This window comes from Danio rerio, chromosome 5 (genome assembly GCF_049306965.1).
Source record: "Danio rerio strain Tuebingen ecotype United States chromosome 5, GRCz12tu, whole genome shotgun sequence".
Taxonomy (NCBI): Eukaryota; Metazoa; Chordata; class Actinopteri; order Cypriniformes; family Danionidae; genus Danio; species Danio rerio.
Window position 1 is genome coordinate 51,979,244 of NC_133180.1, and position 14,371 is coordinate 51,993,614.

At 34.0% G+C, this 14,371-nt stretch overlaps 1 protein-coding gene across 3 annotated transcripts in view; it reads left to right on the top strand.

Annotated features, from left to right (window-relative positions):
• rasa1a (RAS p21 protein activator (GTPase activating protein) 1a) overlaps positions 1-14,371 on the top strand; it is a 106,361-nt gene that overhangs the window by 60,831 nt on the left and 31,159 nt on the right. For all 3 annotated transcript variants that reach the window (XM_009301766.5, XM_073951398.1, XM_021476621.3), the window contains exons 5-12: positions 939-1,056; positions 1,169-1,200; positions 3,005-3,057; positions 3,557-3,707; positions 8,723-8,801; positions 8,889-9,012; positions 11,901-12,057; positions 12,262-12,349. In XM_009301766.5, coding sequence (XP_009300041.2) covers positions 939-1,056; positions 1,169-1,200; positions 3,005-3,057; positions 3,557-3,707; positions 8,723-8,801; positions 8,889-9,012; positions 11,901-12,057; positions 12,262-12,349 — 802 coding nt within the window. The remainder of the gene's footprint in view (positions 1-938; positions 1,057-1,168; positions 1,201-3,004; positions 3,058-3,556; positions 3,708-8,722; positions 8,802-8,888; positions 9,013-11,900; positions 12,058-12,261; positions 12,350-14,371) is intronic.

The following is a 14,371-nucleotide window of genomic DNA, read 5'->3' on the forward strand; positions in this document are numbered from 1 at the left end:
TTAAACATCGAGATTATTAGTGCACAGATATTTCATGTAGCTCTACAATTTTACATACAAACATAAAAATTTAAAAATTTCAATTTCATGACAACTTTAAAGTCTGTAAGTCCTAGTTGTTGTATGAAAGACAATGATTTTAACCATTTACATTCCCTCATAATGTTTTTAACCTTTATGAGTGTCTGCTCTCGAACACTAGATATGTTGGTTGATAATAGGAAATCAAAAACAATTATTTTGAAAGTCAGTGAGTGCCATCAAACATTCTTAATTGTTTTTATTTTGGGTTCAACAGAAGTAGGAAACTCATAGTTTTTGACCAAGAGATTTCATTTTTGAGTGAACTATCCCTTTCAGATATCTTTAATTTTAAGCAGGAGATTATCCTAGTATTTTCTGACTTTTAAAATATTAGTCATTGCATATAGTTTCACATACTGTGCATAAAGCAATGATTCTAGTCTTGGGGCATGTGGTAGTAAATAAGGGGTATGTTAGTGTTAAATAGGAAAGACAACAATAATGTGCAGTGCTGGGGTACTCCAGGACCAGAATTGAGATGATTTACTCGAGTAGCAGTTTGCAGCAATCTTTTGCAATCTTTTGTTGTGTTCAGTAGCACTTATAGTAAGCTGCAAAATGTAGCAGTACAAGAAAGCAATAGCAAGAAAGCAAGAAAAGCGGGAAAATCTTGTGTGACAGACTATTTCACAACCTCATGTATGTATGTATGTATGTATGTATGTATGTATGTATGTATGTATGTATGTATGTATTTATGTATGTATGTATGTGCGTGCGTGCGTGTGTAAATATAGTCAACAGTGCTTTCATTATTTGTAAAACCAGTGTTTTGCCAGTCACATTTCTAAACTACATTTATGTTTTGTAATTGTTGTTAAAAATATCTTCTGTGTTCTTTGCATGTTTGTTAGTTTTCTCAAAGGAGACATGTTTATCGTTCACAATGAACTGGAAGATGGTTGGATGTGGGTGACCAACGTTCGGACAGAAGAACAAGGCCTTATCGTTGATGATCTTGTGGAGGAGGTGGTATGTGTCTCTAACCCTTTATCCTGTAAAAGCTCTTTACAAACGACAGTGATTTTGTGATCTCCCTGAGAATTTGCATATGGATAATAGATTCTTCTCAATTTATTGTCAGGGTCGGGAAGAGGATCCCCATGAGGGAAAAATGTAAGTCTTTATAGTATAAAACAATATGTCTTTTAACAGCAATTTGAAAATGGGCTGGTGGAACAGCTGTAATGTAATAGAATATGTTGTGATTTTTTATACATTCCCTTTTATGACTTTTAAATGGCTTTCAATGGTCAAACGTGCTTTATATTAATAATGGTGTTTTTACACAATCTACAAACATTAACATCTAAAACTTTGATCCCTTAGCCTAATCTTATTCTCACCAGCTCAACAGTTTAAACTGTTAAGAATTATGCAGCAATCATTTTCAATATGACTTTTGCCTGTAGTAGTGCTGCACAATTAATTAAAGGCGATTGTTTAAACTAGGGCTGTTCGATATGGGCAAAAGAAACCTATCACGATTTTTTTAACCATATTGTTATGTTGTTTTTAATCACGATTGTGTCACAGACATACTGAATCTGTGTGTACAGTGTAAATCTTAAACATATTTTAAAAGAAAATCATTTATAGATCAAGACCTCTTTGTAGCGCTGCCATGAAATATGCCATTCACATAGTGTCTTTTGCGCGCACAAGTTCATTATTTCCAATAGAGCCATGTGGATTGCATGCACATTCCAGGCGCACTCAACTAAAAACATATTTTTTCAGACAAACTTTTATGTAAGTTTTCAGAATGCTGCACCGCGAGTCACGTAACAAAAATTGACTGATCAGCTTCATACTTTGTATGGGATATACACATTTTACTTACCTCAGACCAACAAGAAACCTGAACACGCTTTGTTTAGGCGCGCTGTTTCATGATTGGTTCAAATACCATACTGCGGGAAAATTAGAAATTGCGCATGTCCAAATCGCGATTTTGATATGATTTCAATCAAACGCACAGCCCTAGTTTGCACTTTTTTTTGTCAGTAAAGTCGGTTTTGTAAATAGCAGTAAATCTCCAGCGCTGGCTTTCAGATGGGGCAGTGTGTTTACTACCCAGAGCCGCTGTTCACTGTCAAGCTACAAACAATTGCATTCATAACCACAAATGGCTTAATTAGACAGTTATTGAGAATTATGAAATTGAGGATAATCATTCTGTAATTATTGACAGCTGATTGTGGCACTTTCTGTTGCTGAAAGCACATACAAATACATTATTTTTATTAAAATATTATTATTATTATTATTAATAAAAAAAATAATAATAAAAATTAAAGGGGGGCTAATAATTCTGACTTCCACTGTAATAGCATGTTTTTAGTTTAAACTTCATTCATAACTTCAGTCAAGTTTTTGAAATCAGTCGTTCTTTGAGATGATTCTATGGTCATGTGATTATTAGTCATGTTAAATCAATAGCAGGTAAATCTTGTTTATAATGGGGATATATACACTTCAGTTTTTTTTCTGGCTGTTTCTTTATGGGTGTTTGGAGTTTCCATGTGAGAGTGCCCCTTGGACCTCGGAGGAGATTTAGTATTGATCACAGAACCGTGTTCTCCTGAAGAGATGTTCATGAAAATCGCAGCTTTTGATTGATCATGATTGCGAGTTCATTTAGATTTATCATGCAGCCCTACAACTTAAGCTACTTTTGGTTAGTTTAGTGCTCTAGGTTCTGCCAGAATCCTGGGGTGCAAGTATATGTATGAACATGAGCATTTGAGCTTCCGGCTGTGGCTCTGATCAGCGATCAGCTTTAATAGAGGTGTGCTGATCCCTTGCACTGTGACTCTAATGGTCACGCTGACTCACAGAGCCTGAGGTGCTGCCCTCTGCCCTGCTTGCTTATCTCTCATATCCTGTTCCCTCATGATTTCCTTTTTTATCTTTGCAGCTGGTACCACAGGAAGATCAGTAAACAGGAGGCCTACAACCTGCTATTGACAGGTACATAAACATGAGTCAATGCACACAGCAAATAATTGCTCTACAGTTCATTCCAAAATAAAAGTGAATGATTATTTGCCCTTTTTCTTTATTTTGCATATTTAACTGTACATGCTTATTTTATCTAGTTTAACATTAAGATTCGGTTTTGGTTGTAGGATATGTTTTCTCATAATCTAAAGGCACACCAGGACGATTTTGAGTTAATACAAGGATTATGGAAGGAAAAAACAAATAATGACAAACGTAGACTGTTGGATTAAATATATATTTTTTAAATAATAAACAAATAATTAAAATAAAATATCCGTTAACCACTTCTGATTAATTTGTGTTTGACTGCAATTAGGCTCACATTAGCATAGATAACAAATGGTAAATATTCTTACAAGAATTAGAGGCAAATTGCGTACATTAGAGTATAAAAGAAACTGCCATTATTTCATAACTGCCTTTGAGGTTTACTCAAAAGCAGGTCTAACACTCTTTCTTCTCTTAGTTGGCCAGGTCTGCAGTTTTTTGGTCAGGCCCTCAGACAACACACCGGGCGATTACTCTCTCTTCTTTCGTACCAATGAGAACATCCAAAGGTTCAAGATTAGCCCCACTCCCAACAATCAGTACATGATGGGAGGACGCTACTATAACAGGTAGGAATGCAGGCTGAGGTTTAAATGCCTGAAAGCATCAACTGACTTGAGAATAACCACTCATAACCCTAATAAATATATTGTTTTTCTTTATACTACAACATTTTTTTCAAGGCTATGTTTGTAATTTAACAAAAAAAAAAAAAATTATTTACATTCTTAATGGTCATTGTGATGATTGTATATATAAATATATATATATATATATATATATATATATATATATATATATATATATATATATATATATATATATATATATATATATATATGTTTACTAACACTGACTTTTGTCTGTTTGCATAATATGCGAAGCGACAGAAGCATTTAAATACCACAGACATTCAGAAGCACAGAATAGTGCATTGCACTTGCAACTAAATAAACAAGTTTATAATTTAATTAATAAATCTTAAACCTCCTTAACATCACTAAAAGTACATGCTGGATGACTGATGACCCTGTTTGCCCTGATTTCTCAGATCTACCATTCATGTTTAAACTGTATGTTTGCTAATGCTAGTTATTTTATTTTTAAGAACTGACATACACTATCGAGTTGGGTCTGTCTGCATGCTGCAAGACAGGGGCGTAACATAAAGGGATGTAACTTGATGTTATGGAGACCCACATGTCAAAACTATGTTGTAGGCAAGATGGAGCTGTACCCAGTTTAGTTATTAGCTCAGTTATTACCGTTTACACCTGCTCCACACCGAAAACCCAACCATCATAGACATTAACATTTACACTAACCCAACCCTGATCCACACCCATCACTGTTCCTAACGTCTACACCTTCTCTACACTTAAACCCAACTATCATCATTATTAACGTCTACACCTTCCCCAAACTTAAATCCAACCATCACAGTTATTAACATCCACACCTACCCCAACCATCACAGTTATTAACATCAACACCTACCCCAACCATCACTGTTATTAACATCTACACCTACCCCAAACATCACTGTTATCAACATCTACACCTACTCCAACCATCACAGTTATTAACATCTACACCTACCCCAACCATCACAGTTATTAACATCTACACCTACCCCAAACATCACAGTTATTAACATCTACACCTACCCCAAACATCACTGTTATCAACATCTACACCTACCCCAACCATCACAGTTATTAACATCTACACCTACCCCAACCATCACAGTTATTAACATCTACACCTACCCCAAACATCACAGTTATTAACAGCTATACCTACCATAACCATCATAGTTATTAACAGCTTCACCAACCATAACCATCACAGTTAACAGCTTCTCCAACCATAACCATCACAGTTTTTAACAGCTACACCAACCATAACCATCACAGTTATTAACATCTACACCTACCCCAACCATCACAGTTTTTAACATCTACACCTACCCCGACCATCATAGTTATTAACAGCTTCACCAACCATAACCACCATAGTTATTAACAGCTTCACCAACCATAACCATCACAGTTATTAACAGCTTCACCAACCATAACCATCACAGTTATGAACAGCTACACCAACCATAACCATCACAGTTATGAACAGCTACACCAACCATAACCATCACAGTTATGAACAGCTACACCAACCATAACCATCACAGTTATGAACAGCTACACCAACCATAACCATCACAGTTATGAACAGCTACACCTACCCCAACCTTCACAGTTTTTAAAATCTACACCTACCCCGACCATCACAGTTATTAACAGCTTCACCAACCATAACTATCAAAGTTATTAACATCTACACCAACCATAACTATCACAGTTATTAACATCTACACCTGCCCCAACCATCACAGTTTTTAACATCTACACCTACCCCAACCATCTCAGTTGTTAACATCTACACCTGCCCCAACCATCACAGTTGTTAACATCTACACCTACCCCAACCATCTCAGTTGTTAACATCTACACCTACCCCAACCATCTCAGTTGTTAACATCTACATCTACCCGAACCATCACAGTTATTAACATCCACACCTACTCCAACCATTACGCCTCACTAACTTACTACAAGGTCCACTTGTCTTGCACTCTGCAGACAGATACACTTAAAACTATCTGCTGCCACTTTTAGTATGACTAAAAATATCATATAAACTGGTATTCAAACTCGCACTGGTAACATTTAACACTTAATAAAGCACATAATCAGCACCTGAGGTGGTCATTGTCATAGTAGTTTATGCTGCGACATTGCAGAAATAGGTGCTGTTATTAAGTAGAAATTTCACTTGTAACCATCATGGATAGAAAATCCTTTTCAAATGGAATTTTTTTTTTTCTTTTTTGTTATGTTGCGTTGGGGTATGGTATGATACTACCCTGACACTCTAAGGCCCTGTTCACACTTGATATTAAGATGCATTTAGAATATTCTCATACATACCACTCCTGTTAAGTTTAAATGTTTTCTTTTTAAGATAGAAAATAAATTCATATTTAACTGCAATTTTTTATTTTTCACGAGACACAGCTATATGAATGTTTATTTCATGTGTATTGTCCTTAATGTGCTTTTAATAATTGTATTCTATGCAAGTGAAACACTCAGGGATGTTGTTTACACCATAGAAAACAGTATGGTTTTGCCTGATGGGTCTTTTCGTATGATCAATTCCTGATCCCTTGCATAATGTTTTTTTATGCACCTAATTTAATTATGGAAGAAAAAGCTAGCAGTGCATTAAATAGTGCTTACATTGTGGTAAAAAACATGCAAGCAATCTTCTGAAACATGACAGCATAAATGCTGCATGCTTTCAATGTTTTTAACCTAGTTAGTTGCTAGCAGTGTTTCTGTCTGTTATTCAGACTTACACCTTCTTTAAAAGAAACGCATTCAAAGCTTAGTAGTAACAGTTTGTCTTGTGAATTTTTATATCTAGAGGCAAAGATTAATTAACAATGCTTATTCTAATACTATTACTTGTTTGATTGAAATATCGTTGTTGTTAATGCTTTGTCTTTGTTTTTACCATGCAAATAATATGCACAGTAATTCATGCTGGAAACATGCTAACAACATGCTAATTTGTAAAGTGAAACATGCCATAGATATATACACTAGATGTCGCCTGGCCTATTGTTGTCTATTGGACAGAATGCGTCAATAGCGCCACCATCTTGCTACAGGGTAGCGCTCCTTTGAAATGAATGCGGGACCAAGGTACAGTGGAGGACTGTGGCCATGCAAAGCCAGAGATATACACATATACACATATATCTGTGATCGGGAGTTTTCCTGGATGTTAGTATGTAATTTTTTTTTTCTAATTACGAAAATTATAATTTTACATCACTTTTCTACATTGATGGATCAGTGACCGCATGGGCATTCCTGACAAAAAGCTTGTGTTTGTGTGTACAGAAAAGTACTATCCACCCTCCCTGTTAAATTTAATCTAATCCGTTTCCTGAAACACGGCTCCTCTCCTGCTTTCACTGCTCATACTGACGGAGAGAGCGATTAGTTTTTGAATGAATCCCCCGAACGACTCTTTCACTAACGTAGGCGAAAATGATACCAGTTTCTGGCAGCGCAGCATCTCGTTGTTATATTTCTTTTGCATTGTTTGCTGATTTTATTCAACAAAACTAGCATAAGCCGAGTGTTTAGTGCGAGTTGGAGCTGCCTTGCCGTATGGTGAATGCAGTAAGTGACTGTTATCATCAATAACGTTACCTGTAGAGCACAAAAGTTCAGAACATACAAAAACAGAAAAAAACTGAATATTACCTATGAAATGTTCTGCCTTTGTGCTTTGTTTTCTTTGTTTGCTCGTTACTACACCCGTAAACAGCGCTAAAGTCCCGCATCTTCACGTAATTACACTGTCTTGACTAGTACGGTTGAATGACATTTTTCCTGGGAGCACTGTACCAATGTGGTGGCGCTATTGACGCATGCTCAGGGTTCCTATGCGATATCTAGTGTATATATCTATGGAAACATGCCAACAACATACTAATCTGTACTTGAAACATGCTTACAACATGCTAATTTATACAGGAGCCATGTTAACATCATGTTAATCCATACTGGAAATATGCTAACAACAAGCTAATTCATACTCGAATCATGACAACAACATGCTAATTCATACTAGAAACATGCTAATTCATACTGGAAACGTGCCAACATGATAATTTGTACTTGAAACATGATAACATCATGCTAATCCATACTGGAAACATGCTAACAACATGATAATCTGTACTGTAAACATGCTTACAGTACACTGATTCATATTGTAAACATGCTAACTTGTACTAGAATTGTTCTAATAACATGCTAATTCATACTAGAAACATGCTAATTCATACTTGATTCTTGCTATCTGTCTATCTTCATGCTATCTATCTATCTGTCTGTCTGTCTGTCTGTCTGTCTGTTTACATGTCTATCTGTCTGTCTGTCTTTCTATCTGTTCAACTTTCTATTCATCCTTATACCCCATATTTATTTGTCTATCTCTCAATCTATCTATTTGTACACCTGTCCATCCATCCATCCATCCATCCATCCATCCATCCATCCATCCATCCATCCGTCCATCCATCCATCCATCTGTTTTAAACTATATAAACTATTGCCAACAGGCTCTCAAGCCAGCCTCAAAGTTTGTTCCGACGAACTTTAATAATAGAGTTACTATTCCAGTTCTTTAAAATAAATGTACAAGTAAACCTAGGCATTTATGAAATAAATAAACTTGCTAGAGAATAATATCTAAATGCAGATTAGAATATAATTTACCCACAAACATCATTTCTGTACAGACTCGTAACAGATTTCTCAGATTTTCATTTCCACTGCATGTCTCCACAAAGCATTTTAGAGATTAAACCTTGTCCCAAATATTGTGGCGCACAGCAAATTTAATTAAAATGCAATACTTTTTAATTTTCCACTCAGCAATGAAAAATCACAGAACTTTACTTTCAGACAGTCTCTAATTAAGTAATGCTTTTTTCCTCTCTTAGTGTTGATGATATTATCGAACGTTACCGAAAAGAGCAGATTGTAGAAGGATATACCCTGAAAGATCCTGTCCCAGTCCAGGTAAATGAATCTCACTGTAATATAATCAAATAATTTTATACCTCTTAATAACAGCCATGACATTGTGTTGTTTCTTTGTTGTATTAGCAAAAAGAGCAAGTTCTATCTGATTTGGTTGATGGCAGAGAAATATATAACACTATTCGACGAAAAACAAAAGATGCTTTCTACAAAAACATCGTCAAGAAAGGATATCTTCTCTTCAACAAAGGTACCCATGATTACTTTTGTTTCCATCCAGCTGCTCTTCTCGCTGAGTTTGACTCTAGTAGTGTTTGTATTCGTCGCTCAGTGGGACTTGGACTGATCTTGAGAGGATGTGGGTAATTTGAAGCACATAAGCCCCATGCGAGTGTCTTTGATCTCCTGCGAAACGAAAAAGAGGGCTCTTTACAGACAGCTTAGGATGAGCCATGCTGAACAAAAAGAAAAAGCGTGTACCTTAACGCACACAGAGCTGTTCAGTTCAATGACACTGACTCTGCTTAATAAGAGATTTGGTTCTAGGTGGGGTTTGCTGCTGCTGATAAAAGTGTATTAGTCTGAATCGGTTCTGACACCCTGTCTGGTTATTATTCAGCTGTTGTTTGTATCTAATATCCAGATGGTTTAATAGGTGCTAAAACTTTTATGCCTTCAATGCCATTTGTCATTTACATGCTCGCTCTGTGCAGATTAAATTTCTTAAATCGAAGGCATTAATAGATGCGATGTTCTGCAAGAATTGATATGTGTTTAGACATTGTAGGGGATCTGGGGTTTATCTACTCCATGTTCTGCATGTTAAAATCAATTTCTCGTTGGGCTGATTACTGCAATATTGGCAGAAATATTTATTTCGGTTTTTAGGGGAATTTTAAATATTATTTAAGAAGTTGTTAGACATGTCACAGACAAATAAAGGCCAATTTATACTTCTGCGTTGAGTGTGTGTTGTGTGGTATGTCTTGTGTAGTCTTTCACAGTCGCATACTCTTCATTGTTCTCTGATATGCATTATAACTACACGTCGCGATGCAAGCTAGATCTGTAATAAAGAATGGGTACTGAAACTCTGTACTTATTTATTTAAACTCTGTACTGTAATTATTAAAATAGATTGACTGCATCAAAAAGCCACTGAAACTGCACAAATAAAAAAAAAATAGATCGCCCCACCAAATGCATGAAAACGAATTTAACAAGCCTGATTTAAAAATTTAAGGAGTAAAAAGTACAGATATTTGTGTTCTACCATAATACATCTAAAACCCTGATTGCTGTAAAAAGTGTTAGTGGCAGGGAAGCGTTTTCTCTCGTCAACGGCAGAGAAAGAGTTGAGCAAAATCATTTAGCAATTTGATGTACATCATAATACCAGCCATACATGTAAAGCACAAATAGTGTCCTTTAATTCGGTCACCTTCAGTGGCCGTCATCCTTGAACGAATCACCATCATTGTAAGCTGCTTGCTTTTCTGTCTGTTCCATCGCTCCATTTGTTAGATGTTTGCTCCCACTTTCAAATGTACAAGACGCCCAATTTGCGCCATGTTATTCACTCGATTTGCCCCACAGAATGTCTAATCCCTGAAGCAGCTCATCAGGTTTAATAAAGGAGGCAGAGAGTTTTTGACGAGTGCATTTAAATTGTTTACTTAGATGCAATAAACCTAATCAATGAAATCTTCATTGTCTCAGTTCTTTGCTACATACTGTACAAGCATCAATTCTTATCTTTATCGGGTTGGTGATCTCATAGCACATACTTCTTTGCACATATCATCATACTAACATGTAGCACTGTAGCACCAAAGCACTGTAAAGTTACAAAAAAAAAAAAAAAAACTAATAACATAGAAAAATAAACTCAGCAAACATTCACAAAACATCTAACATTTTTCAAATAAATCCAATAATAAACAAAACATACCTCGCTCTGCTTGCCGAAGGGATACTAAAGGATAAAAGCTCATGGCATTTTTCCAAGCTGTACCTGTTAGCTCATGAGCGTAAATTACTCTTACTCTATTTTGCCTCACTTAAATCCTATCAGTCTATACAGCCTCCCTTTGGTGACCCAATTAAAGAAAGCAAAGCGTGTAAATTAAATCATGGCAGTTACACCATCTTTGCATTGATAGTGTTATTATTGTAAGGGCATATCTTAGACATCACCTTTCGAGAGTCGCTCAAATACATCACATGCGCTGTGTCTACAACGTCTATAAGTCATGTAAACCAATTGCAAACTGAAATAAATATAATTTGATTATAGGGTTTGGAATTGGATTTTTTATTAAATTATTTATATTTTTGTCATTATTTTGCCTTAAAAAGAAGAATTTTGCAGGATCGCAAAAAATTGTGAATTCTTTTTGATTTTGGGTTAAATTCAGCCATTTCAAAATCGTAAAAAAAACTAGGGGTCTGAAATATAGGCATATTGTAGACCGATGTCTAGGGCCAGACAGAATTTGCATACATTTTTTGCTATTTCTGTACAGAATATTGTAAAAAATCTGTGAATTTATGTGGAATGATCTTAGGTGTATCTTAACTAAAAACCTAAAATTTAAATAAAAATAATACATTTATAACTTTTATTTAATGTTTACAATGCAAATCCTATTAGATCCTTTTTTAACAAACAAAGCAAGTCTTTCATATAATATATCTACCATTTATCTACTAAAAACTATTACTAGAAATTATTACTTTGCACACTGTATTCTAACTAAATCATATAAACATTTTTTATTAGACAATAATATTTCTGAAATCAATTTAAAAACTGCATAAATATGAATTTACACACAATTACACAAAACTAAACAAATAGACTTAATGATTGGCTAAAAATATGCGGAAATCTGTGGATTTTTGCATGCGTAGATACCATGTGGGCCTACCGATGTTAATTCTTATCCATACTTCTGAGACATTTTCTTATTGGCATTCAGTTGTTGTTTGTATTTAGTATTCAGCTGGTTTGATGTGCACTAAGGCTTGTCTCTTAACAGTTTATTACGTAAATAAATTAAGCGTCCTTCCATGCTTTCATTTCTTAAATTTTGTTTTAAATACTTCTTTATCACCTTCCCGCATATACTTCCACAGGTAAAGGCAAGCGCTGGAAACACTTGTACTTCATCCTGGAAGGCAACGACGCTCATCTCATTTACTTTGAGAGTGAGAAACGAGCCACCAAACCCAAAGGATTGATTGATCTGAGTGTCTGCTCTGTGTATGGGGTCCATGACAGTCTGTTTGGCAGGTATGCTACTGTAATGCTACACAAGCCACTAGTGTACTTGTATTTCTAAAAATGGTTTGCTTGCAGATTCAGATTGGTTTAGTGTTTTGTTTGAAATTCACTGACAGCTGGACTGTATAGCTTAAGTGGCTGCAATGTTTGGGGCCAGTGTGTCAAGCACTACTGATGTTGTGTGTTTAATGATGATGCTATTATTTTGTCCAGGCCAAACTGTTTCCAGATTGTGGTTCAGCACTTTAGCGAGGAGCAGTACATTTTCTACTTTGCAGGGGAAACACCTGAGCAGGCACAGGTACATATCACTTTGACAGCATCCAAGTTTTTATAAGTAGCAGGATTTATTTAGGTCTTTAAAAGTATTTTTATTATACCTTTTAAAAAAACAGGCCATAAAATGATGAAGTTATGGCATTATTTATTAATTTATTTTTATAATAAATATATCTAAACCTCCCCAAGTTGAGACATTTGCTCAAGATGCAAATTTAAAGTTGTGTTTTCTTAGAAATTAAACAAAAATTAGCTTTTGCTTCAAATGAGAACTTGAATATATATTTCGGTGGGTTATAAATTAGGTTGGATTTTCTGAAAATTAAGAACATTACGTCTTCACATTGTCAAGAAAACAATTTAGAACAAACTGTATTCATATTTTTGTGAAAAAGGAGTTACTCTTATGTTCACTGTTATCAATTTCCTGTAGAATCTATAGTAACCTACTGGCAGCAGTTCACCAATAACTTACTGTAAATCAATTACAGCAAAAATTCTGTATTTACATTTACATCAGCATTTGACTTGTATATGTATTGCATATATTTACTGTTAAATATATATTTATCATCACCATTTAAATTTAAAATACAGTAACATACTACTTAATTTTCCTACTGTAAAATTTAGTTTATATTACAGTTCAGTTCGCTAGTAGCTCACTGTAAATGTTACAGCAAAATACTGTATTTACATTTATACTGCACCATTTATCTTCCTGTAAATGTATTTACTGTAATGTTTATCTTTACTGTAAAGTAATAATTTTCCTAATGCAACTTTAAAATACAGTAACATCATAACTGTCCTGAAGTAAAATTCTGTTCATATTGCAGTTCACTTCGCAGTAACCTACTGCAAATAAATATAGTATTTTTGCTGAAATAGATGTTTAAAGCAGTGTTTATCCTGCTGTATATGGATTCACTATATTGTGTATCTTTACTGTAAAATACAGTTATTTTCACAATACAAATAAAAAATTCAATAACATATAGCATATCTGTCCTACCGTAAAACTGAGTTCAGATTAAAGTTTAGTTTGTCAGTAATTTATTGTAAATCAATTACAACAAAAATACTGTATTCACATATACAGCTGCATTTATCTTGTTGTATATTTATTTACTGTATTGTTTATCTTTACTGTAAAATACAGTAATTTTCACAATGCAACTTTGAACTACAGTAACAACGCATAACTGTACAATTTTGTTCTATTAAAGTTCTCTTCACAGTAACCTACTGCAAATCAATTACAGCAGAATACTGTATTTACATTTACAGCAGCATTTGTCTTTACTGTAAAATATATGCAGTAATTTCAACTTGTCAACAGTATTTTAATTATAACTTTAAAATACTGTAACATACTGCATCAATGACCTACAGTAATATTCAGTTTAAATAAGTTAAATACTGTGTAATTTACAAAAATCGTTAACTGTTTTTTTAAATTAATTAAATTACAATAAATGAAATTTGTATTTTCAAACTGTTTGTAAATGTACACTTAGAAAAGATAGATATATTGGGTTTCCTGCAAACTTATTCAAATTACCTGCAGAGACCCTGTAATTTTTAAACTGTTTTTACCTTTTTCATTTTTGACTGCAGTTTTTTACTTTTATTTTAGATGTTTGTATATTTGTATGTTTTTTTAATATAAATTATTTAATATATAAATCTAATTGATTTCTATTAACAAAAATATAATATTATTGTTTTATTTAGTTAACTATAATAATGAACATAAAGGGTTCAGAATTATTTGATATTAATTTTATTTGTTTAATTTAAAAGTCTGTTTGGCGGGATTTATTTGATAACAATTACTGGCAAAATTGTGAAATGCTAATACAACTTCAAATAAAATCATATAATGATATATATTTAAATATAAATCCAACACAGTATAATTATACATTTTAAAATATATTTGTATATTTTACATTTTAAAATATAATTTATTACAACTTATTTAAGTTATAACAACACTTTTATTGTTATCTATGTAAAAATAAGATGAATAATATGTCTT